The 24,674-nt window shown below is 37.6% G+C and overlaps 1 protein-coding gene across 4 annotated transcripts in view; it reads right to left on the reverse strand.

The window, feature by feature from the left end:
• KLHDC10 (kelch domain containing 10) overlaps positions 1–24,424 on the reverse strand; it is a 59,403-nt gene extending 34,979 nt beyond the window's left edge. For 2 of the 4 annotated variants that reach the window (XM_032642843.1, XM_032642842.1), the window contains exon 1: positions 24,106–24,269. In XM_032642843.1, the coding sequence (XP_032498734.1) occupies positions 24,106–24,184 (79 nt within the window). In that variant the 5' untranslated portion in view covers positions 24,185–24,269. Of the gene's footprint in view, positions 1–24,009 lie in introns of all 4 variants that reach the window. The other 2 variants (XM_032642840.1, XM_032642841.1) reach the window with 2 other exon arrangements.
• Between the last annotated feature and the right edge of the window lie 250 nt (positions 24,425–24,674).

Consider the following 24,674-nt stretch of genomic DNA (forward strand, 5'->3'; position numbering starts at 1 on the left):
TAAAGAACAAATTAAATTAGTAATCTAAAAAATGGAGCCAAGAAATGCATCAGAATATGGTATAGAAGGAAAAAGAGGTGGGAAGCATTTTAAGAAGTTAAGATATAAAAGGGGATTGAGCAACAACTATCAAAATGCCACCTGCCTTTTTTGTAGAAACGGACAAGCTAATCTGAAACTTCATACAGAAACACAAGGAAACCAGAAAACCAAAACAATCTTGAAAAAGAACTAAATTGGAAGACTCACATTTCCTGGTGTTAAAACTTACTAAAAAGATATAGTATTCAAAACTGTAGTCCTGGCATAAGGATAGACATGTATATTAATGGGACAGAAATTGAAGGGTCTACAAGTAAACCCATGTATCTATGGTCAATTGATTTTTTTTAACATCTTTATTGGAGTATAATTGCTTTACAATGGTGTGTTAGCTTCTGCTTTATAACAAAGTGAATCAGCTATACATATACATATACCCCATAGAATAGACTTATGGTCAATTGATTTTTTTTTTTTTTTTTTTTGGTCAATTGATTTTTGACAAGGGTGACAAGACTACTCAACGGGGAAAGCATAGTCTTTTCAACAGATGGCCCTGGGACAACTAGATATACTTTAAAACCTAGAATTCTGTATCTACTCAAACTCTCAGTCAATTGTGGGAGTGAAATTAAGACTTTTTTTTTTTGGCTCTGCTACATGGCTTGCAGGATCTTAGTTCCCCGACCAGGGATCAAATCTGTGCCCCCGGCAGTGGAAGTGCAGAGTCCTAATCAGTGGATGGCCAGGGAATTCCCAAGACATTTTTGAATGTTCAAGGACACAAAATTTTTGCTTCCCTCAGAGTTCTAGTGAACGAATTACTCAAAGATATACACCTGGAATTTAAAAAAATAATCCAAGAATAATAATCAAGGTATAAGAAAAGAGTAAGCAGAGAAATCAGTAAAGTAAGTTTAAATAAGTGCTGACTGGAAAACAAAACAAAACACAAAAGCTTACTAACATTCAAAACCGTAATCTCAGTGATACCGAAAGGAGTAATTATGAGGGTAAGAACAAGGGCTGGAGAAGGGAAACCAGGTGAATGGTAAAGTCCTTGTCTTGTTCAGAAGAAAGATATAGAAAGTGATTAATACAGATACTGATAGAAAATATAAATTTAAGTATTATGTAAAAAATTTAAGATGGCTTCACTCCAAACATTTAAAGAAGACACAAATTCTTTCAGAGAATAGAGAAACTCATTTATGAAACTAGTAGAACCCTGATATCAAAGTCTGATAAAGACATTAAAGATCATTACAGGTCAACATCCTTTATAAACATAGGCACAGAAATTCTAAACAAAATATTATCAAAGTTACATAAAAAGAATAATACATCATGGCCAAGTGAAATTTGTTCCAAAATTGTGAGGCTGTTATAACGTTCAAAAATCAGTATAATTCACCACAAAAACAGAATAAAGAGAAAAACTATGCAATCATCTCAATAAATGCAGAAAAAGCATTTGATAAAATTCAACACCAAGCCAACTGGGGGAAAAAGAAATTTATGCTTACACAAAACCTTGTACGTAAATGTTCATAGAGGGACTTCCCTGGTGGCGCAGTGGTTAAGAATCACCTGCCGATGCAGGGGACACAGGTTCGAGCCCTGGTCCAGGAAGATCCCACATGCTGCAGAGCACCTAAGCCCGTGCACCACACTACTGAGCCCGCGCTCTAGAGCCCGTGCTCCACAACAAGAGAAGCCACAGCAATGAGAAGCCTACGCACCGCAACAAAGAGTAGCCCCCGCTCACCGCAACTAGAGAAAGACCACGCGCAGCAACGAAGACACAACACACCCAAAAATAAATTTTTTTTTAAAAGATAAATAAATAAATAAATGTTCATAGAAAGTTCATTCATAATAGCCAAAACCTGGCAACAACCTTCCAATGAATCAGAATGGGTAAATGAACAGTAGTTCATCCACACCATGGCAGACTACTCAGTTATCAATGAACTAACAATTGATGGGGGCAATAACTTGAATGGCTCTCAAGGGAATTATGCTGAATAAAGAAAGCCAATGTCAAAAGGTTACATGATTCCACTTATATAACATTATTGAAATCACAAAATTATAGAGACGGAGAACAGATTAGTGGTTCCCAGGGGCTTGCCAGGGGGAGGTGGCTATGCCTAAACAAGGGCACATGAGGGGCCCTTGTAAATGGGTCTGTTCCATATCTTGTCTAGGGGGCCATGCAAAACTATACATGTGATAAAATTACACAGAACTCAATACAAACACATGCACAGACACACACACAAATTAATGCATGTAAAACTAATGAAATCTGAGTAAAGTAAGTTGATGGTATCAATGTCAATTTCCTGGTTGTGTCACTGTGCAGTAGTAACAAGATAGCATCTGGGAAACCGGATGAAGGGTGTATGAATCTCTCTGTATTATTTCTTACAATTGCATTATAAATCTACAATACCTCAAAGTAAAAAGTATGAAAAATTAAATAAATAAAAACCAAAATGCAGAGGAAAAAAACCTATGTTGATATGGGGCAGATTGCATTCAAAATGATGTATCTGAAACAATTATGAATATTTTAACAATTAGAACTATTGATAGAGAACATGATCTAAGAATTCTGGTTTAGGTGATATGGTCCTACTGCATTATACAATTCAGTATCTATAAAGAATTTCAAAAGAGAAGCAAATTAACACTGTATTCAGAATCACTGCACAGTTGTGCAGACTGCTTACTGCACGAGAGCTCCATGCCAAGTGGCTAAACTGGGACTAAAATCCAGCCTGCACTTTGCTGCCCACTGTACTCACAGAACTATGTCTACATGCACCATGGCACACTTTGGGCTGGCAGTGACCAACTTGTTAAGTGAATGACTTTCTTTTAAACATAAGAGAAATAACATTTATTGAGTATCTATTCCTAGCACTTATATACACTCATTTTAAATTTCTGCCTTTGCCTTTCAAAATAAGATCTGAACCCATATCTTAGTTCTTCTGTGCTGCTCGTGTATAGAGTATTCCTCAGGAGGCTTCGGTTCTGTCTCAAATCCTTTTTGAAACAAAGTGGTGTATAAATTAATACAAACCAAAATATGAATTACAGTACAATATTGTACTGTGTTATGGCTTAATTAGTCATGGCATTATATATATGTATGTTTATGTGTGTGAAAACAGCTGCATTCCTTAATAAAAATACTGTTCCAAGAACTCAATTAAATCCTCACCACAACTCTTAGATAAAATTATGATCCCCAATTTACAGATGAGAAAACTAAGACATAGAGAGATTAAGTAATTTGACCAAGGTCACTTTGCTAAGTAAGCAAGTAAAAACTCTGGGATTCAAACCCATGCAGTTTGGATCCAAATCACTCTTAACCACTCACAATAATGCTCATAGTCACAATTCAATTTGGCACCTGAAAAAGTATGTCTGACCGAGGCACTTGATAAATACTTATTAAATGAATGAATGAATGAATGCTATGGCAGTAATTCTCAACCAAAGGTACATTCTCCCAACTCCCTAAAGAAGTTGCTCTCCTCTCCCAGGATTCTGGTATTATTCTCCATTATACAGTCATCCCTTGGTATCCACTGGGGATTGGTTCCAGGACCCCCAAGGACACCAAAATCCTAGGATGCTCAAGTCCCTTCTTCTATAACATAGCTAAGTGTTTCCACACAACCTACTCGCACATTCTCCAGTATACTTTAAATCCTCTCTAGATTACTTATAATACCTAATACAATGTAAATGCTATGTAAGTAGTTGTAAATACAATGTAAATGATCTGTAAATAGCTGCTGGAGTGCAGCAAATTCAATTTTTGCTATTTGGAACTTTTATTTTCCCCAAATATTTTTGATCCGAGGTTGGCTGAATCCATGAATACGGAACCCGCGAATACAAAGAGCCAACAGTATCATTATACTGCCACTTAATTAAGAATAAAAACCAGGGACTTCCCTGGTGGCACAGTGGATAGGACTCCACGCTCCCAATGCAGGGGCCCTGGGTTCGATCCCTGGTCAGGGAACTAGATCCCACATGCATGCCACAACTAAGAGTTTGCATGCTACAACTAAGGAGCCTGTGTGCTACGACTAAGGAGCTGGCGAGCTGCAGCTAAGGAGCTGACAAGCCTCAACTAAGGAGCCCATGTGCCACAACTAAGGAGCCCGTAAGCCACAACTAAGACCTGGTGCAACCAAATAAATAAATAAATATTTTTTAAAAAAAGGAATAAAAACCATAGTAAGTCATAGCCTATCACAGACTTCTTTCCTCCTATAAAAATGAAGTAAAAAAAAAAAAATGAAGTAATCACAGCACACTGAGAGACATCTTCAAATCTTAAGATATTCTTTGTCATTTTGGTTTATATCATTAGTTATTAAAGTATGACTTTACTGAAAAAACAGCCTTGTAGGGTGAGTAGTTTTGTCTTTGGGGGAGGGAGAGAGCACAGGAGGAGTTGTATCAGGCTCAAACTGTTCCAAAAGGCAGATGTGATACTGAAACCACTGTTCATAAATGACTGAATTCTAAGTTATACTATCCTTCCTTAGAAATAGTAAAAACAAAAGAGGCTAAAAATTTTACAGATTAAAAATTAATCAAAAAGTATTATAATTCATAAACCTATGTTGGATTAAAATATTAAATCGGGACTAACAAACAAAAATTCTAGGAATACTCCTGACTTAAAATAGCGCCATCACATTCCTAATGTTTATGAATGGCTGCCAAGACTTTGAAATAAAGTTTTAAATAAAAACCCCACCCTTTGGGACCAGTTTCATCTTTTGATAAGAAGAATTAACTATAAACACACCACAAACTATATGTATACTAGATGGTCTCTAAAGCTCTAAAAATTCTACAATTTTCAGTGGAATCAAAAATGCTCTAAGAATCTTAGAACTTACCCAGTGCAATGGTTCCTGAGATGCTGACTAGATGGCTCGTTGCAAGCTTATTAAAAAATATAAAAATAAAAACAAAAACAAAAAAAGCAGATTACCAGGTCCATCCCAGTAGGTCTGGTATATTAACTTTGGTAGGGAATTGGGTTCTATTGAGACTAATAAGAATTATTGGCTCTCTTCCCAGAAAAATGCACATATATGCTCACAATTTTACATATGATATAATCCTCTGAAGACTATTCACAGACTTGTGAATTGAGGGACTCCAAGTTAAAAAATTAAAAGAATTTAACCCACAATGTTATAATTGTTTTCAAAGGGTAGTTAAATGGAAGAAGGAATAACCTTTTCCATATTCTACCAGAAGACACAACTGGGAGAAACTCATAAAGTTGCAGCTGAATTTAAGGCAACAATTAGAGCCAACAAATAATCTGACAGCTCTCTCCACAAATAGGCAGCCCATTAATTTAAGAGGTCAAAATAAGTAGACCTCTTTAAAATAGAGGTTAAAAAAAAAAGATTAGAGGTATTGTGGAAAGGATTCCCACACTGGGTAGAAGATAAGGCAAGATGACTTCCAATGTCTTTTTCAATTTTATGATTCTAAGGAATTTTAGAAGAGGGGAAAAGGGAAAAATAAAAAGTCAATCTTAAAACTTTTTTTTTTACTCCTTAGAGGTTGTTTTCCACATTTAAGATTAAAAGAAAAAGTCTGCATTTGCGCTCTATGTTACCTGTGTCGATGTGCCTGTCTTCTTTATTTTTTAATTGAAGTATAGTTGATTCACAATGTTGTGTTAACGTGTGCCTGTCTTGAAATGTAAACCACAGCCAAAGGATCTGTTTTTCTTAATTCAATATTGCCTCCTTCCTTTTTATCTCAAGCAGAACTTCATTAAAAAGCAAACAAAAAAAGCGTATAGAATATATCCTACAACCCTAGAAAATAACCCAATCAGTTTCTTTACTAACAACTATGTATTTGAATCTTAATTATACTGAAATAAAAATTTATAGTAATAATTCACTCAAAGAGCCAGACTACATTATTTGATCTTTTCTTGTTCCTGGATTTCTTGTACTCTATAACTTGAGTTTCCAGAGAATAACCTCTCTCCCCAAAAACATCCCTGAGAGACAGAGAAAAAAAAAAGACTATATACTGGGTGAGTATAGATGTAGGAGATTAAATATGAAAAATAGATTTTAAAATCAATACATTTTGGCAAAGCCTACTGATCTAAAATTTTGCAACCTCCCTCCTTCAAGGAGCACCAAAGATGGGTAGCTCTTTAGAGGTACAGAGTCCACGCTCTTTCTGCAAGTGAAACTGAGAAACTAAAGAGAAGGAAATCCATAAATTCTAATAGTTAAATGAATGTATCCAGAAATGTCATTTATTACTTTTACTATGCATTCTGTTCCTTGATTAAGACTAGAAAAGTGATCAGTTTTGAAAGTGAAGACACAGCTGTTCTATATGAACTCACTTTCCCTTCTCTCAGGTAGCCATTTTCTGTTGGCAACTGCAGTGTCTTCCTAAAAAAATACCTAGACTTGACCAAAGGCAATGAGAACTTGTGTTGGACTAAATCTGGCAAAAAGCAACAAAACATTCACTAAATAACAAAATTTTAATACCAGATATTTTTAAGAACTGTTTTTAAAAGTCTAATATTTAGAAACAAGCTATCCTGAGAAACTGAAAATAATCCTGTTATGTAAAAAGCAGAGGAGCCAATAAGAACATCTTAAATGCAAAACTAAAAGATGCCAGATATGAATACAGCCAAAGTACACATGATTTCTAGTAAGACATTTGCATGAAGCATTATATTCAGAAATAACAGCTATTCTTTTTTTTTTTTTTTTTGTGGTACACGGGCCTCTCACTGTTGTGGCCTCTCCCGTTGCGGAGCACAGGCTCCGGACGCACAGGCTCAGCGGCCATGGCTCAAGGGCGTAGCTGCTCCGCAGCATGTGGGATCTTCCCAGACCGGGGCACAAACCCATGTCCCCTGTATTGGCAGGCGGACTCTCAACCACTGCACCACCAGGGAAGCCCCTGGAAATAACAACTATTTTTACTCAGAAACAAAAATTTCACAAGAACATTTACATTGAAGCATTTTTTCTATAAGTGCACAGATCAGTTTTGGACTTAAAATCATAATTGAAAAGATTTTGATGTAGCTTTAAGAAGTTATTTCTCTCCCTGAATGGTTTTCTCAGTGTTTTCTTTTGTATATGCACGTTATTAAAGCTAAATACATTACCTCTTTCTAAGGTACACAGTTCACATTATAAAATTCATATTCCTGCATCAAGTTTGTGTGTTTGTGTGTGTTTTAAGGAATTTATTTTATGTGACACCCAGATATTTGCGGTTGGCTTTGGTTTGATCAATTACACATCTGATTCAAATTAACTGAGTTGACAGTTTGCTGATGAAACCATATAGCAAGAACTACTGTGGGTAAAAAGGGAAACAACTTTTTCAAAAAGTACCTTTCAACTCCAATGACTATCTACCTCATTTTTTTTTTTTTGGCTTAATTACTTCTAATTTCACTATCTAGTCTTACAGACAAACTCAATGATCAAGCTTGGAGCAAATTCACTGACAGTATAGCATATATAAAAAGGAAGAGTATTAGATTGAGCTGAATTCTAAATGCAACAGGAAGCCACTAAGGATTCTGATCTTGGAAGCAATAATAGTTATGCTTTGGGGAGATTAATCTTGTTTCCGTATATAGAATGAAATAGGAAGACTGAGAATGACAAAAACATTACAGGTTTCCCCTGTTATCCTAAAGTAGAGTGTTCCTAATGAAACATTTCCTAAGTCGAAATGGTGTAATGCACAGAAGCAATTACCTTAATTACCTTTGTGCTAACCGATGCACAAAATAAACCCTGAAAAAGCACAGATGCTCGCAGACACAGTGCAAAGCTATACGCTCGATGCTGAGATGATGAGTACAGTTCCCAGGGAAGGAGCTTGGCGAGGCCACTCATGCTGCTTGGGGTGCACCCTGCCTCTATAACAGCTAGCTGCAAAACAAACGCTGAACCAAGTTTTGCTTTTCACCTTTTTTATATAAAAGTGAAAATCCTCTTCAGATTTCTTTCAGTTAGTGAAAACAGATACTCTCTTAAAAATGAAGTGGCGTGGGCTTCCCTGGTGGTGCAGTGGTTGAGAGTCCACCTGCCAATGCAGGGGACGTGGGTTCGTGCCCCGGTCCGGGAAGATCCCACATGCGGTGGAGTGGCTGGGCCTGTGAGCCATGGCCACTGAGCCTGCGCGTCCAGATGTGTCCGCAACGGGAGAGGCCACAACAGTGAGAAGCCCGCATACCAACAAAAAAAAAAAAAAAAAGAAAGAAAGAAATGAAGTGGCATAAAGCAAACTTTGTAAAAGCAGGGGATACCTGTATTAATATAGTCCTATTTGAGGCAGTGAAGGCCTGAACTACAATAGAACTGGGAAAGACAGGCAACAGAGACGAGGATGGCACAGTGGTTAAAAGCATGGACTTTGGAACCATCCTGCTGTATCCAAATCCTGTATCCAAATCCTGGCTCTGTCCCTTGCTAGCTATATGGCCTTGGACAACATCTTATCCTCTGGGTCTCAGCTTCTTTCTCTATGAAAAGGGGACGATAACATTACCTACTCCTCATTAGGTTATGAATAAATGTTTATAAAAGTGCTTAGCTAAGAATATTATTTGGGGATAAAGCACAAGGACTTAAAGACTAGCTGGATGGGAAAGCTGAGTAACATAAAGAGATAAACTATAAGTGTGAGTTTTTTAATTCTGTAACTTAAAGAAAATTTTAAAAACACAGATACTATGGGCTTCCGCAGTGGCGCAATGGTTGAGAGTCCGCCTGCCAATGCAGGGGACACAGGTTCATGCCCCGGTCCGGAAAGATCCCACATGCTGCAGAGCGGCTAGGCCCGTGAGCCATGGCCACTGAGCCTGCGCGTCTGGAGCCTGTGCTCCGCAACGGGAGAGGCCACAACAGTGAGAGGCCCGTGTACTGCAAAAAAAAAAAAAACATAGATACTAAAGGGTAAGTCGGCAATATTTATCACTATGCATTGCACAATGCTTTTAAAGAGTAAAAGACCACAGACAATTTAAATATCTATCAATTGTGTGGCTGGCACCTTGCTGTACACCTGAAACTAACACATCATTGTGAATCAACTATACACCAATAAATTTTTTTTTAATTTGTGTGGCTGTTAAATTAGTGTACATCCATACAATGCAATACTTTCAGCCATTAAGAAGCAGCAGAGGGCTTCCCCGGTGGCGCAGTGGTTGAGAGTCTGCCTGCCGATGCAGGGGACACGGGTTCGTGCCCCGGTCCGGGAAGATCCCACGTGCCGTGGAGCGGCTGGGCCCGTGAGCCATGGCCGCTGAGCCTGCGCGTCCGGGGCCTGTGCTCCGCAACGGGAGAGGCCACAACAGTGAGAGGCCCGCGTACCACAAAAAAAAAAAAAAAAAAAGAAGCAGCAGATCAATCTAAATGTGCTAATATAGAACAGTCCCCAGAATATATTTTCAGTAAAAAGAAAAAAAAGAGGAAAAAAGGGCAGGTGCAGAAAGAATACTTTATGTTCTACTCTAATTCGTTTAAAAATAAAGTCAACATACACCTATATGCATGTATATGCAAATTCTAATTCTGGCAAGATACACCAGAAACTAACAGATGATACCTCTGGGGAGAGACTAGAGAATCAAGGATCTAGGGAGAAAAGAGATTTTTGTCTCCCTTGTATACAATTTGATTTTATCATGTGTATGCAGTGTTTTTTAGTTAAAAAAATATTAATGAAAAAACAATGACAGGCAGGGAAGGTTGAGTTCAATAGTAAGAAATCATATTTACATATTTAAGTGAACATAATTTTATGTGTTCTACAAGTTTGCCCAGTATAGATTCTGGTAACAGTCTAATGATCTGGGGGTTCAAAGACACTAAAGGCTTTTTTTAAAAAAGATGGTCTTAAAAATAGCTCAGGGAGAATAAACAAAATGAACCTTAAAAAGTATACAGGCTAGGGGCTTCCCTGGTGGCGCAGTGGTTGAGAGTCCGCCTGCTGATGCAGGGGACATGGGTTCGTGCCCCGGTCTGGGAAGATCCCACATGCCGCGGAGCGGCTGGGCCCGTGGGCCATGACCGCTGAGCCTGCGCGTCCAGAGCCTGTGCTCCGCGACAGGAGAGGCCGCAGCAGTGAGAGGCCCGCGTACCGCAAAAAAAAAAAAAAAAAAAAAAAAAAAAGTATACAGGCTATTAAAAACTAGGCTGCATTTCAAAATTCTAAATTTTTATGTCAGTTTGTGATCTGAAATTCTGAATATGGTTTCCCATGTTACATATAGTTAGTAAGTCTCTAGGCCACCCCACAAAAGCCTACTATACCGACAATGATAACTACAGTACTGCAGTAATGGCAGTACAGAGTCCACCATTTTAAAACCTTATTTTACTCAAGTTCTCAGGCACATCTGACAAGGTGAGCTCTCCCTCCTTGGAACAATTTCTTCTCTTGGCCTTTGTGAAACCAAGCATCCCTGCTTTTCCTCCTATTTTACTGACCTTCCTCACTTGCTTCTCCTTTCCTTCTCACCTTCAAGAGTTATAGTCTTCTGCCGCTATTTCTATTTAATCTTTCTTGGTGATCTCACCTAATTCAGTGACTTTAAATACCATCTGTATGCTAAGAATTCCAAACTTTATATCCTGAGCCTCCACCTCTCCCTTGAGTTTGATTTATATATGAAGACTGCCTCCCTATATCCTCTACTTGGAGGTCAAACAGGCATCTCAAGCTTAACACAGCCAAAACAGAACTCTCAATTGACCCCTCACAATCCTGCTTCTCTCAGTCTGCTCCATCACATTTAATGACACCATCATCCATCAAGTTGCTCAAGACAAAAACTTTGGAGTCATCCTGATTCCTCTCTTTCCTTCATATTTCACAGTAAATCCTGTTAATGCTACTTTCAAAATATATCTCATACTCAATGACTTCTCACCACCTATACCACTGTACCCTACTCCAAACCACCATCATCTTTTTAGGAGACTACTGCAATATTTTTCTAAATGGCCTTGATGCTTCACTTTTACCAATTCCCACAATCCATTCTCCACCCGGCAATCAGAGAGAGCTTTAAAAAATGTAAATCACATCACATACTCCCCTGCTTAAAACTGTCCAATAGCTCCCCTTCTTAGAATAAAGAAAGGTCACAAATTCAGTTTTAGACATGATAAACTTGAGGGGTAAAAGCCATATAAGTGCAGACATGGAGAAAGCAAGTATTTGGCCCTCAAGAGAGATCCGGGCAGAAGTTACAAAGTGACCCTACTTATTAGCATATGAATGAAAAATGAAAACCATGGATTTGGAAGAGAATACCTAAAATAAGTTGAAAAAAGAAGGGCAGAGGCAAGGGACCAAGACTTGAGAACTCCAACAACTTAAAGGTCTGGTAAAAGAAAAAGGATCAACAAAGAAGACTAAGTATGAGAGGCCAGACACGTAAAAAGAAAACCAGACCTGATGCCAAGGAAGCCAAGGAAAAAGGACGTTTCAAAATGAAGAGAGATCAGGTAAGATGGAGACTGAAAATCAACCACTTTATTTGACAACATATAAGTCATTTGTGACTTTAGCAAGAGCTACTTCAAAGACAATGGGGAGATATGGCAATGAAGACAGCAACTCTCAGTCAATGCTTTCACGAACTTGGTTATGAAAGAAAAGGGAGAGACCAGAGATATAAAGCTTGAGAAAGCTCAAATGCTATAGGGATGATTTGATGGAGAGAATGAAGTTGAAGACACAGATAAGTGACAAAAATGTAAATTTTCTGAAAAGGCAGGAAGGGATGGAATCAAGGCACAGATGGAAGGATGCAACAACTATTCTGATAATACTAAACATAAAATTGTACTTGGAAAGAAAGTATTTGGAAAAACTACACAAAAATTGTATGTGCTAAATTTCTAGATTAAAAAAGTGTATTAGACTTATGTAATGTAATGTAAAATAATCAAAACTCAATTCTTTTGCATGAATAACTATAGACATTGACAATTACTAACTCATTCAATAAACATTTAGTAAAAGTCTGCTATAAGTGAGGCAGTGTTCTAGTCTCTGCGGAAGGTGACAGAGAATAAGACATTATTTTTGTCTTTAAGAAGCCCATTGTTAGTAAGCAGATAAGTGTGAAAACAAATACTTGCAATTCAGTATAATTACTGTAATCTTTTGTATATAGAAAGGAAGGTGGTGACACAAAGAAGAGGCACAATAGCATGGACTGTGAAGTCCAACAGACTGGGTCTGAATCCTAACTCTGACATTTATTAGCTGTATAAACTTTGTGCAAGTTGTGTAGCTTCTCTCTAAGCCTCAGTTCCTCATCACAGAAGGGGATGAGAAAGTTAATTACCTCATAAAGTTATGAGAATTAAATAAATTAATACCTGCAAAACACCTTGAACAGAGGCAGACACACAGTAACTACTCAGTACAAGTAACTTATTTGTATTAAAAGAGAGAATAGAAAAAAAGCTGTATAAAGTATACTTGGGTAGGTCTTAGAAGACAGTAGGAGAATGGCAATCTAGGAAGAAAAACCGTTATGTGCAGAATCATGACACAGTGTGGTACTGCAGGAAACTGCAACTCAAAATAAAATCTCTCCCAACCTAACTTCTTCCAAGAATTTATGGCAACTAACGGCAAATAGATCTATAGCTGAAATATAAAATGAAAGACATAAATGGCGAGGCTGGAGAGGTAGAAGAGGACAGACAGAAAAGTTAGAGTAAAGAGGAAAAATTGACACGACTTTATGACCAATTGGATAAGGAGTGAACAAAAGAAAGGAATCTAATGTGATTCTCAGATTTCTGGCTTGATTCACTAAATTGATGAGGTAGCCATTAAATTAGAATAAGGAGCATAAAGGGAAGAACAGGTTTGGCAGGAAAGATAATGAAATTGTTTTCAGACATGCTGAATTTAAGGCACTCATCAGTCACTTGGGTGGCAATAGCAAACAGGCCAGGAAAAGAGGTCTGGATTGGAGACAGATTTGGATGTTGTCAGGATAGTAATGATGTCACCCAGGGGAAAACGTAAGAATAAGGAGGGAAACAAACAAACTAACATATACTCTTGGATGTCAATACTAAGGGACAGATAAAGAAAAACTAATGAGAAATTCAAGCAATAAAAAGGATAACTAAGAGCTCTTTAGTAACTAAGAGCTCTTTAGAAATACAGACGTGTCTAGTTATGTATTCCCAGGCTTTAGTACAGGAGGTAGTCAAAATCAAAATCTAGAGAAACTGGGTAGGATGAAGACTAAGAGATACTAATGGATTTGTCAGTTAGGAAGTTATTACCTTACCAAGAGCACTTGAGTAGAATGATGCAGGTAGAAGTGAGACTGCAATAGACTGAAGAGGAAAAAAAGAAATTAAACAAGAGAGTCTGTTCTTTCTGAAAGCTTGGCTGTGAAGAAAAGAAGTAAAATAGCACATCAACTAGAAAAAAGCCTAAAAGGTTATTAATATGATAAATTGAGAAGAAACAGATTCTACTTGATAAAATAACAGAAAACATAAATAAGTGTTTATGAGTAAAACATTTAAATACAGAACAGCTTTAGGAAAATCCCAAGTTGCTACTAGTAATATGTACTTATTTATATTGTATTAAATAAAACACAATTCACTGATAAAGAACTAAAAGGAAAGCAAAATATCAAAATGTTGACACAGTTGTCTTTATGTGGAATTACTATAGATAATTTTCCCCTTGTTTCAAGTTTTCAATATTTTCCAAATTTTAATAATGAGCTTGTATTCCTTTTTTTAATCAAAGTATAGTTGATATACAATATTATATATTTTACAGATGTACAATATAGTGACTCACAATTTTTAAAGATTATAATCCATTTATAATTATTATAAAACATTTGCTATATTCCCCATGTTGTACTATATATCCTTGTAGCTTATTTTCTACCTAATAGTTTCTTAATCTCCTACCCCTATATTGCCCTTCCCCACTTACTTCTCCCCACTGGTACCCACTAGTTTGTTCTCTGTATCTGTGTCTGCTTCTTTTGCTTTATTCACTAGTTTGAGGTGTTTTTTTAGATTCCACATATAAGTGATATCATACAGTATTTGCCTTTCTCTGTCTGACTTATTTCACCTAGCACAGTGCCCTCCAGGTCCATCGCATGTTGCTGCAAATGGCCAAATTTCATTCTTTTTTATGGCTGAGTAGTAATCCATTGTATATATAAGCCACAACTTCTTTATCCATTCATCTGTTGATGGACACTTGGGTTGTTTCCTTATCTTGGGTATTGTAAATAGTGCTGCTATGAGAGCTTGTATTCCTTTTAGAGTGGTGGTGGTAGGAGGTGGAAGACAATAAGCTTTACCAAAATTAATGATACTTCAGGAGAAGAAAAGACTTAAGTGATTCTAACTTGAGGAAGATAGATAATAGAGAAAGATGAAATATTAGCAGGCAGAGAGCAGAAAAGAAATGGAAGGAAAAAAATAAAACCAATGCAGAAATGAAATCTTCATTGTAAGTAGCACAAAAGAGTACAAATACTGTTGAAAACACAGTAAAGGACCTGGACAACAGGACTGAGAAAGGCAAGCAAGATATAACCTAAATGGGAAGGAAATCCAAAAAAGAGGGGATATATGTATAAGTATAGCCAATTCTCTTTGCTGTACAGTAGAAACTAACACAACATTGTAAAACAACTATACTCCAATAAAAATTTTTCTTTAAATACTGTTTTCACCCCCCCAAAAAAAGATATAAACAAACTCTGAAAACCATAAAACATTGTTGAAAGAATTAAAGAAGATCCAAATAAATGGGAAAACATCCCATGTTCAGGGATTAGAGGACTTAACATTATTAAGATGGTGGTATCTCCAAACTGATGTACAGATTCAACACAATCCCTATGAGAACGCCAGCTGAGTTCTTCATACAAATTGACAAGGTGGTTCTCAAATTTATATGGAATTGCAAGGGACCCAAAATAGCCAAAACAAACCTGAAAAAGAATAAAGTAGGAGAGTGACTTCCCTGGTGGCGCAATGGATAAGACTCTGTGCTCCCAATGCAGGGGGCTGGGGCTCAATCCCTGGTCAGGGAACTAGATCCCACATGCATGCTGCAACTAAGAATTCACATGCCACAACTAAGGAGCCCTGGAGCCACAACTAAGGAGCCAGCGAGCCGCAACTAAGACCCGGTGCAACCAAATAAAAAATAAATATTAAAAAAACAAAAAGAATAAAGTAGGAGAACTCACATTTTCTGTTTCAAAACTTGTTCCAAAGCAACAGTAACAGAAGCAGTGTGGTACTGGCACATGGACAGATATTATAGATTAATGGAATCAAGAATCCAGAAATAAACTTACACATGTTTAAAGTCAACTGATTTTCAACAAGAATGCCAAGACCATTCAATGGGGGAAAGAACAGTCTTTTCAACAATGGTGCTGGCACAACAGGACAGTCAGTTAAGATAACCTTTACCACAAATCAAACATAAAAACTAACTCAAAATGAATCAAAACATAAGTGTTAGAGCAAAACTATAAAACTCTTAGAAAAAAACAAAGGGGTGAGTTCTTCATGACCTTGGATTTGGCAAAGGATTCTTAGATATGACACCAAAAGCAAGAGCAACAAAAGAAAAAAAAATAAGATAAATTGGACTTCATCAAAATTTAAAACTTTCATGCTTCAAAGAACACAATTAAGAAAGTGAAAAGACAACCACAGAACAGGAAAAATATTTGCAAATCATATACCTGATAAGGGACTCGTACCTAAAATATACAAAGAGCTCTTACAATTCAATAATAAAGACAAATAATCCAATTAAAAATTGAGCAAAGGATCTAATAGACATTTCTCCAAAGACATACAATTAGTCAACAAGCACATGAAAAAATACTCAATGTCAACCATACCTCAAAAAAAAAAACAGAAAGAAAGGAAGAAAGCAGGAAAGGAAAGGAAAGAAAAAGAAAAAGTGCTTGACATCATTAGACATCAGGGAAATGCAAATCAAAAACTACAATGGGATGCCACTTCATTCCCACTAGGATGACTGAAATCAAAAAGTCAGATAACAACAAGTGTTGACAAAGATGTGAAGAAACTGGAACCCTCTTATACCACTGGTAGGGATGTAAAATTCCAGCCACTTTGGAAAACAGTTTGACAGTCCCTGAAATGATTAAACATAGAGCACAGAGTTACTAAATGACCCAACAATTCTATACCTCGGTATATACCTAAGAGAAACAAAAACGTACCTCCACACACAGATCTGTACACAAATGTTTACAGCAGCATTATTCATAATAGACAAAAAGCAAAAACAATCTATATTTCCATCAATGGATAAACAAAATGTGGTATATATCCATACAATGGAATATTATTTAACCAGAAAAAGGAATGAAGTACTGATACCTGCATCAAATGAATAAACTTTGAAAATAGTATGGAAAGTGAAAGAAGGCAGTCACAAAAGACTCTATGATTCCATTTATATGAAAAAGTCCCTAATAAGGAAATCTATAGAGACAGTAGACTATGGTTGCTTAGATCTGGGATAGTGGGTAGGAGAGGATGGGACAGGAGGATAAGGGAGTGACAGCTTAAAGGACATGGGGCTTCTTCTTGAAGTGATGAAAATGTTCTAAAATTGACTGTGGTAATAATTCCACAAATCTGAATATACTGAAACCCACTGAATTGAACACTTTAAACGGTGAATTGTATAGTATGTGAAGTGTATCTCAATAAAGCTACTAAAACCACAGGAATGAAAATGTTAAAGTTTAAAAGGATTAACCACTATTGTGCCAAAGAAAATAAATAAATAATTGAACTGCAAAATATTTAGAAAATAACTACAAGAAGCCTACAACCTACAAGACACAACTCAAGTAGTATTCAGGAAAAAACTCATAATTTAAACACTTAGAAAGAATGAAAAGAACATTAAGCAACTAACATAAGAATACAGAAAAACCACCACAAAATAAACTGAAGGAAACCTAAAGGAAGGATTTAAAACATGAAAGAAAAAATAAATAAATAAGAAAAGAGAAAAATAATGGAACTAATTTTTTTAAAAATCCAAGAGTGGGCTTCCCTGGTGGCTCAGTGGTTAAGAATCCACCTGTTAATGCAGGAGACACGGGTTTGAGCCCCGGTCTGGGAAGATCCCACATGCCATGGAGCAACTAAGCCCATGCACCACTACTACTGAACCTGTGCTCTAGAGCCCACAAGCCACAACTACTGAGCCCGCAAGCCACAGCTACTGAAGCCTGCGTGCCTAAAGCCGGTGCTCCGCAACAAGAGAAGCTCCTGTAATGAGAAGCCCGTGCACCACAACCAACAGTAGCCCCCACTCACTGCAACTAGAGAAAGCCCGTGCACAGCAACGAAGACCCAACACAGCCAAAAGTAAATAAATAAATAAATTTATTTAAAAAAAAAAATCCAAGAGCTGGTTCTAAACAAAAACAAACCAAAAAAAGGGCAAGGCCTCACATGTACAAAATAAGAAGTGATAATGAGTAAAGTGATAATGTAGTCACAGACACAGGAAATTTTTTTTTTAATCGTTAAAGAGTATCTTGCCCACTTCACACAAATAATTTTGAAAACTTAGATGAAACGGATTATTTTCTAGGATAATATAAGTTAGCAAATCTTCCTCTCAAAGATATAAACTATAAGCAGTCGAATTATCATAGAAGTAAGGAGATAATTGTCAAAGAGCAATTCTCCCCCCAAAATACTCAAGGTCCAAGTAATTTCACAGGCAATTCAACCAAATCTTTAACTTCAATGCCATTTAACTGGACAGGGAAAGAAAAAAGCATAGAAAAAGAAAGAAAAGTTTGAAATTACTTTTATGAAAGTGGCATAATCTAACAAAGATAAAATACATAAAAGAAAACTACAATGCAATTTAGCTTAAGAAGAATGATGCAAAATTTCTAGATAAAGTTTAGCAAATAGAACCCAGCAGCACATTTTAAAATAATAATACACAATAACAAAGTGAATTGATTCAGGAAAGCAAGGATGGTCCAGTAATAGTAAATCTACTAGTACAATTCACCACAATAGTAACCAAAGGAAAAAAATTACATAATTCCCACAGAGTCTAAATTTTCCTTCCATATTTTAAAAAATCTTAATAAAATGGTAAGAGCTGACTACTTTAACATAATATTTGTACTTCAACCTAAAGTCAGGTCTAATCTTAACAGGAAAGCACTAAAAAAAAAAACTCGAATTGGGGCTTCCCTGGTGGTGCAGTGGTTGAGAGTCCGCCTGCCGATGCAGGGGACACGGGTTCGTGCCCCAGTCCGGGAAGATCCCACATGCCGCGGAGCGGCTGGGCCCGTGAGCCATGGCCACTAGGCCTGTGCGTCCGGAGCCTGTGCTCCGCAACGGGAGAGGCCACATCAGTGAGAGGCCCGCGTACCGCAAAAAAAAAAAAAAAACTCGAATTGATGTCAGGAATAAGGCAAAGATCCACTACTATCTTATTGTTTAATATTTTTGGAAAGTACTAGCCAAATCAATTTGACAAAAGAAAGAAATAAGTATAAAAGCTGGAAAGGAGGAGATAAAATTATCTTTACTTGGTAATGATATGATTATTTAGCTGCGAAACCCTAGAAAAACAACTAGGAAACCATTACAGATAGTATGAGAATTCCAAAGGTGGCCAGGTACAAAATTAATACTCAGAAATTAATAGCATGACCATATTCAAACAACAAGATAAAAGACATAATAGCAATAGAAACCCCATTTACAATAGCAACAAAAAAGATAAAACACCAGGAATAAACATAAAAGAAATGTGAAAGGTCTACATGAAAAAAACTTTAAAATGTTATAAGGGCTACAAAAGAACTCTTGAACAACAAGAAATGAATGTACACCCTGTTCCTGAACAGGAGACTGAACCTCAAAAAGATGTCAATGATCTCTAAATCAGTCTACAAATATAATGCAGTATCAATAAAAATACCAAAAGATGGGGGAGGGGAGCTCGATAAACTAATTCTAAGTTTTACAGAACAAGCAAAGAATATTCAGGAAAACTCCAAAAAGTAGAATGAGAGAGGACTATAATCAAAGAATGGGGTCACTAGGTATAAATAGGTAAACTGATCAATGAAACACAATAAAAAGTCCAGTAAGAGTGCCAAATTATATGTAGGAACTAAGTACATCTATAGATAATATTTCAATACTGTAATAACTGGGTAGCAACCTAGAAGAATAGTAAATTCCTACCTGAATACTTTACATAACTTAAATTTTGTATGAATAACTTAACTTAAAAATAAATTATAAAATTACCAGGAAAAACACAAGAATTTTAATTTTAATTAGAAATAATATTGAAATAGGAAAGGCCTTTCTTATGACAAAAAAACCTAAAATCCAAAAAAAGATTAATAATTACAACTACAAAAAAACTTTAATTTCTGCTGAAAAAATATACCATAAACAAGGTTAAAAGCTAAATGAAACTGTGACAAATATCTGCAACACATAACCAAGGCAACTAATTTCCGTAAAACAGAGCTCCTATAAACAATATTAAACATCCCAGTAGAAAAATGAACAAAAAATATAACCAGATGAATAAGAATGATAAGCAGATGTTATAAATAAAGGAAACAAATATGGCTGTATGGTTCTTATACCTATTGAAAAGATGAAGAAAAATATACCTTTTAAATTGGCAATGTAAAAAAGGTTTAATAACCCACACCGTTACCAAAGGTATGGAAAGCCAGAACTCCAGCACCAATAGCGGAACACAAACTGGTACAACGTCTCTGAAGGGCAATTTGACAATATCTATCAAAATTTAAATAGCACATATCCTTTGACCCAGCAATTGTACATCTAGCAATTTACTCTAAAGGGATATTAACTGTATCATCCTTTGGATTAGCAAGACTGTAAACGTTTTAAATGTCCATCCAAACAAAGAAATGTTACCATTTTTCTCCCCTCCTACACTCATTCACACACACACACACACAAGCCAATTAGCTTGGGTCAAAGGAAGAAGGAAAATCTGCCTTTTACCATTTGTACCATTTGTATCTTATATCATGAACATATATCACATTGAAAATTTTTAAGTTAAGATTTTCAGTATTATTTTTACCCAGCTTTACCAATTGTTATATTTTTCCTCCTCTTTGTCAGTTTTCCAGTTCCTACATTAGCAACAATGTTTAACTGTTTCTCCAAGAAACACACGGCATTTACTCAAATTCACACAGTTAAATCACAATAGTAATGTGGGTTCATTGTCCCCATGATCTCCTTGCCCCTGAGCTCTATACCTGCATACTTATTCTACAGAGAGCACTGTCCCTGTTCTTTACTGTGTATACGGAGATTATGAGTTAGGAGAAATCCAGGACTAAGAAGCTATGAATTTCTTGGCCTATAGGGCAAACACATAATCACTATTGTATTTTAGGAGACAGAAAAAAAGTAAGAAGCTGCTCAAACAAGGTTTCATGAAACATTATTTGTGCTGTCACCGTGGATGCAGAGTCTAGTCCACTATTTTTATGTTTAAGAAATTGATTGTATCCATTTGTCCAGAGTCAATGGGGCTACAGGGAATTGAACCACACTAACCAATCACATTCACAAGAACTTAGTTGCTTACACATAATGCCAATGTATTAATTTAGAATTTAAGAATATATATGTGTGTGTATGTATACATGTATATATACATATATATTTGATGTATATGTGTATATGTATATATAAAGAGTAGCAAATCATGCATATCAAGGAATCACACACAAATGGTAATATATGCCCAAGGAGAACCATATGATAGCATGAGTGTGTATAGGGAGAAAAGAACAAATAGAAGGTCAGAGAAGACTTCCCTGAAAAACACAGTGTGATCAAGCTGAGATCCAATGGAAAATAAGTTTAAAAAAAGAACAGGAGAGGGCTTCCCTGGTGGCACAGTGGTTGAGAGTCCACCTGCCGATGCAGGGGACACGGGTTCATGCCCTGGTCCGGGAAGATCCCACATGCCATGGAGTGGCTGGGCCTGTGAGCCATGGCCGCTGAGCCTGCGCGTCCAGAGCCTGTGCTCTGCAACGGGAGAGGCCACAACAGTGAGAGGCCAGCGTACCGCAAAAAAAAAAAAAAAAAAAAAAAAAAAGAACAGGAGGAGTAAGAGGGTTGCTGGATGATGGAATAGTAAGTACAATGGCACTGTGGCAGAAGGGAGCATGATCTAAGGAGGTAGAAAAAGATCAAAGAGCAAGACAACATGATGTAGGGTTATCTGGAGAGCTAGAGAGGGGCCAGACCATGCGGTGGCTTTTGGGCCATGTTAAGGACTTTTGCCTCATCTTAAGAGCGATGAAAAGCTAGTAAAGGGTTGTAAGCTGAGATGAGAACAGACTTGTGCTTGCAAAAGATTAGTGTGCTGTACACACTGCAGGGCAAGAGTAGAAGCAGGAAGACTGCTTAGAAAGCTGGTGCAGGAGACCTAAATCAGGGATGATGGCAGCATGGACTGCCACAAATAAAATAAATAGGACTTGGTGACTGATTACACCTGAAATGCAAGGAAGAGGAAACCCTTAAGGAGGATGCCCAAGTTTCAGGTGTGTATAACTGCAGGAATAAAGATGCTATCACTGAAAGAGAGAACACTCCAAGACCAGGTTGTTTTGATTTTGTTGTTTTGTTTCTTTGGGGGCTAGAGAGAGGGTAGATGTGCAAAAAAGTAAGAAAGGGTTCTGAGTGCCCAGTATCTGAAAATCTTGCTAGAGAAGGATGAAAAATGGAAAATGGGATTAGAATTCAAAGGCGGGAGAAAGTTAGCTCAAAAACTTATTATTTTTTAACCTCCATGGTCAGCCATAAAACAGGCCTAGAGATTTCTACCCCTCCCCATCACCTAAAATTTTTTTAAACATATCAAAATAAAATCTTTCAATCAAGGGGAGAGGTAAGGCTTAAAATGCAATACTTGTAAAAATAAAGAATTGGTGTGAAAGAATTTCAAAGTATATACTGAAACATCAGATGTTCTTAATTCTGAGAGTGAAGAGAAGACAGAGGCTTCCTACTTGGGAAAGGAAGAATTAAGTGCCAGTCAAGGAGAAAAGAAAGCAGAAAAGAAGAGCTGATGGTTCCACTGCATGAATTTTCACAGTTTAAACACATTTATCTTTACCTCTGGACAAATGGGTGTTCTTGGCCTTGTGTGCTAAGAGAATGCAGAGATAGCTCCACACCTAACCCCCTTTTCAGAAATTATGGCCTCCACTGCCATCACGTGGTGGCAGTGAGGAAGTGCACCAACCAGTTTCTTCGAGCCCATATGAATGCCTGTATGAAGCCTATGGTATAATTAATCTAAGATCAAAGTCCTAAGATTGCAGTAGTAGAGGACAAACTGGTTATAGTCTTTGGTAACAGATTTATCTTCTAACCTGTCAATACACAAAAATGAAATGTTTTGCTATTAATTTGGGGTAAGAAAAAAAGATTTCTCCTTTTTTTCTTTTTCATGTTAAAGAGCATATATTTAGCAATTTTAAGAATACCCAGTCTGATACTATCATCTCAAATCCAACTTTTGGTGTATTATATATTTGACTAAAACTGCTTCACTGTTAATTTTAATGGCACATATAAATGGTGCATTTCTAGCATACATCAATAACCTTATCACAAACACAAGCAATTGTCTCATTGAATATGCAAAATTCCCTTTATCTTCAAATTAATCAAATAATAATTTTTTACTACTTGGAAGTACAAGGCATGGTAGTAAACACAATTCAAAAACCCTCATATTCTCAAAACTCATCAGCTAAACAAATATATCACTGATAAAATCAACTTCAATCTTATTCACAAAAAACATAGTGAAAGATTAACACACATTCTTGATAGTTCTCGTCATGGTAAAAATAAGCTTGCCCGATATAATATCTGACATTCTGGGCAGTACACCTTTATTCTACTATACTGAATATTCACTTACAAATGTAGTTCTTTAAATTTGCTGCACACACACATCGATTTGATTTGTCTGTCTTTCAAGTCATTTGAACACAAGGACACAAGGATAGGAAATCGTAGGCAAAAACGTGAAATAATCACACTGGGTACATTTTTCCAGTTCTCAATCAGCTGTTTTCATATGGTAGACACTGCATAATTTTGTCACTGAGTATATTCCTGATCTTCATTTTCTCCCATTAAAATCCATACACACTATCTATTCTGTCTCTGTACCTTCCAAAATATTAATAATTCAACTAGTTTTCCCTAATTCTCTTGGTTCTGTTTCCCACCCACCTCCCACCCACCCCACTTCCTCCTCCTTTCTTGTTTCAGAATGCCTAACTCTTACACACTCGAGGTGGGTTTTTTTACAAAAATCACTCTTTGGGATGCTCTTCCCTTTTCTCTCCTTAAAAATATTTCCCACAGATAGGCGCCAATGTCTTTCTTTTACAAGATCAAACTGCGGAAGAGGACGAGACTGGGAATCGAGTAAGCGAAACATTTGAGAATGTCAATGAGACAGCGGCCTCTCCTTTGAAAAGAAAACACAACTCTCAGCACAGACCTTTCAACAGAGCAAAAATACTTTTTATTTTCCGCTGTGTTCCTGTTCCCTCCCCGACCTCAAAGACACCTTTCCTTTTCTCTAAGCCCCAGTCGCTTTGCTATGCGTGGGGCCTGCCTTTCCTCCTCCCAAGGAAAAGAAAGACAGGGAGAAAAGAAAAGGTAGCAATCACCTTCCCGCCGCGCCCGCGAGCTGTCAGGATCGTGCCCTACGACTCACCTGGCAGGTGCGGCCGCCCGGAGAGTTGCACGAAGCGGTTGAGCTGGCCGGTCCCCCGACCCCCGCTGCCCCCACTGCCCCCGCCGGCCCCGCTACCTCCGCCGCTGCCGCCACCACCGCCTGCGGCGCCTCCTCCCCTCCGACGGTTCCTGTCCCAGCCCTGGGCGGCCGACATGACCCGCTAACGACGGCTGCAATCCGATCGCGGCAGCCCGTGGCCCGGCGGCACTAGCCGAGGCTCCTTCCTGGGCTCCTCAAGAGACCCGGGAGACAGGGGAAGGGGGAGCGCCCTGTCTCACCAGCGGCCAATGACTGACGGACTTGGTGACAGAGAACCAATGGCCAGTCGTCTTCTTGGTAGGTGGAGGGAGGCGGGGAGAGACGTGGTAACCATAGCTATGGCTAAAAAAAAAAGTGGGGGGAGAGAAAGGCAGAAGCAACCACTCATCACTCGCATCCACCGCGCTAAGCAAGACCGCGTCGTGGTGACTCCTGCGGGATCAGGCGAGCCAATCGAAGGCCGAGTGAGAGAGGCCACGCCTGCAGAGAGTCCCAGTGGCGACTCCAGGCGTGTCAGGATTCAGGAACGGGACGCGCACATAATACAGATATTTTGAGGCAGTACTGTGTTCTGCCAGCTTTACAGGCTGAGACCCCTTTCCCAC

This window comes from Phocoena sinus, chromosome 9, assembly GCF_008692025.1.
Source record: "Phocoena sinus isolate mPhoSin1 chromosome 9, mPhoSin1.pri, whole genome shotgun sequence".
NCBI classification, from domain to species: domain Eukaryota; kingdom Metazoa; phylum Chordata; class Mammalia; order Artiodactyla; family Phocoenidae; genus Phocoena; species Phocoena sinus.